The sequence below is a fragment of the Phaethon lepturus genome, unplaced genomic scaffold (genome assembly GCF_000687285.1).
Source record: "Phaethon lepturus isolate BGI_N335 unplaced genomic scaffold, ASM68728v1 scaffold10764, whole genome shotgun sequence".
Classification (NCBI taxonomy): domain Eukaryota; kingdom Metazoa; phylum Chordata; class Aves; order Phaethontiformes; family Phaethontidae; genus Phaethon; species Phaethon lepturus.
The window spans coordinates 11,151-13,219 of NW_010533974.1; the positions used below are offsets into that span (position 1 = coordinate 11,151).

The following is a 2,069-nucleotide window of genomic DNA, read 5'->3' on the forward strand; positions in this document are numbered from 1 at the left end:
TCTGCTCTGGGAGCTATGCTCTGAGTCTCTGTCCATGCTCAGGTGCAAAGATCAGAGAGAGGTTGCTGCTAAAGGAGGTTTCCGAATGTTTGTTCTCAGAACTCACTGCAGCCCGTTGCTATGCCACTGGGATCCCGAAGGCTGTGACTTCCAACTCACTGCTCTCAACCCCTTTCCACTGCCATCAAGGGAGTCATGACCCTCCCCACTGGTGCACAAGATCCGAAGCAGCGGGTCCTTGCCTTTTGATCCTAGCAGCCGTTGGAGACATATGTTGCCATCCCAGCAGGCACAACTGGTTTCATGTAGAGATGGAGGCATCAATTTCTCCTTTGCAAGTACCAGTGGGACGCTTTGCTGGGTGTGGGGAGAGTGATATCATTAAGACACATCTTGCTCTGAACGTTCAAACGTGAAATGAGAGTGTGATGGGAGTCAAGGGCATTGCCTGCCTTCAGGGAACAGCAATTTAAACACTTCTGAGACTCACCTCCATGGAATATGAAATAGGCTCTCGAAGCACTTAAGGAGGCAGGCACGTTTTTCATTTTCTCTGTAATAGAGACAGGCAGGATGTTTCAAATGATGATAAAAGTGTATGAGGTACGAAGACAGACAGAAGCAGATGATAAAAATGAAAGAAAAAGAAGGAGGGAGGGACAGAGCCTGTGTAACAGCCAATAGCAATCAAAGTTTGCAAAGTTTTGCCAAGAAATGGATTCCAAAAACACAAGTGCATGGGCAGGACTTTTTTTTAAGCTGGAACTAAGCTTTGTGTTTTGCTATATAGCCCATCCGAGGCTGGTTGTTTCAGTGTAAAATACTCTGAGACACCAACATATTGTGGCAACCTGCAGATACTGGAAGGGAACATCCCGTGTATTTAAGGTGAAGGCCAGTGCATAGCTGCCATGTATGTCATCCCACATTTCAGCCTCTCATTCCTCTCAAACCTTCTCTCTCCCTGTCGCTTATTTTTTAGATGCAAGTGCCTGTGACAAGTGCCCTGAGGATTACTGGTCCAATGAGAACCACACGTCCTGCATCCCCAAGCAGATAGAGTTCCTGTCCTGGACGGAGCCCTTTGGGATAGCTCTGACTCTCTTTGCTGTGCTGGGAATTTTCCTGACTTCTTTTGTCCTGGGAGTCTTCACCAAATTTCGTAACACACCCATCGTCAAGGCCACAAACCGGGAGCTGTCCTACCTCCTCCTCTTCTCCTTGCTCTGCTGCTTCTCCAGCTCGTTGTTCTTCATTGGCGAGCCCCAGAACTGGACTTGCCGTCTGCGGCAGCCAGCTTTCGGCATCAGCTTTGTCCTCTGCATCTCCTGCATCCTGGTGAAAACCAACCGTGTCCTGCTTGTCTTTGAGGCAAAGATCCCCACAAGCCTCCACCGAAAGTGGTGGGGCCTCAACCTCCAGTTCCTCCTGGTCTTCTTGTGTACATTCGTGCAGATTGTCATCTGTGTGATTTGGCTTTACACAGCCCCACCATCCAGTTACCGAAACCATGAACTGGAGGATGAGATTATCTTCATCACCTGCCATGAAGGCTCCCTGATGGCCCTCGGCTTCCTCATTGGCTACACCTGCCTCCTGGCAGCTATCTGCTTCTTCTTCGCCTTCAAGTCTCGAAAGCTGCCTGAGAACTTTAATGAGGCCAAGTTCATCACCTTTAGCATGCTGATCTTCTTCATCGTCTGGATCTCCTTCATCCCTGCTTACGCCAGCACATATGGCAAGTTTGTCTCTGCCGTGGAGGTGATTGCAATACTGGCTGCCAGCTTTGGGCTCCTGGCCTGCATCTTCTTCAACAAAGTCTACATCATCCTCTTCAAGCCCTCCCGCAACACAATTGAGGAGGTGCGCTGCAGCACAGCCGCACATGCTTTCAAGGTGGCTGCCAGGGCCACACTGAGACGGAGCAATGTGTCACGCAAGCGCTCCAACAGCCTGGGGGGCTCTACTGGCTCCACCCCTTCCTCCTCCATCAGCAGCAAGAGCAACCACGAAGACCCCTTCCCTCTACCCGCCTCTGCCGAGCGGCAGCGGCGGGCAGGGCGCGGGGG

At 51.0% G+C, this 2,069-nt stretch overlaps 1 protein-coding gene across 1 annotated transcript in view; it reads left to right on the forward strand.

The window, feature by feature from the left end:
* LOC104619479 (extracellular calcium-sensing receptor-like) overlaps positions 1-2,069 on the forward strand; it is a gene marked incomplete at its 5' end in the record, with an annotated part of 8,244 nt that overhangs the window by 5,753 nt on the left and 422 nt on the right. The window contains 2 exon segments of the mRNA XM_010285369.1: positions 983-2,051; positions 2,053-2,069. The exon segment at positions 2,053-2,069 is cut by the window's right edge and continues 422 nt beyond it. Coding sequence (XP_010283671.1) covers positions 983-2,051; positions 2,053-2,069 — 1,086 coding nt within the window.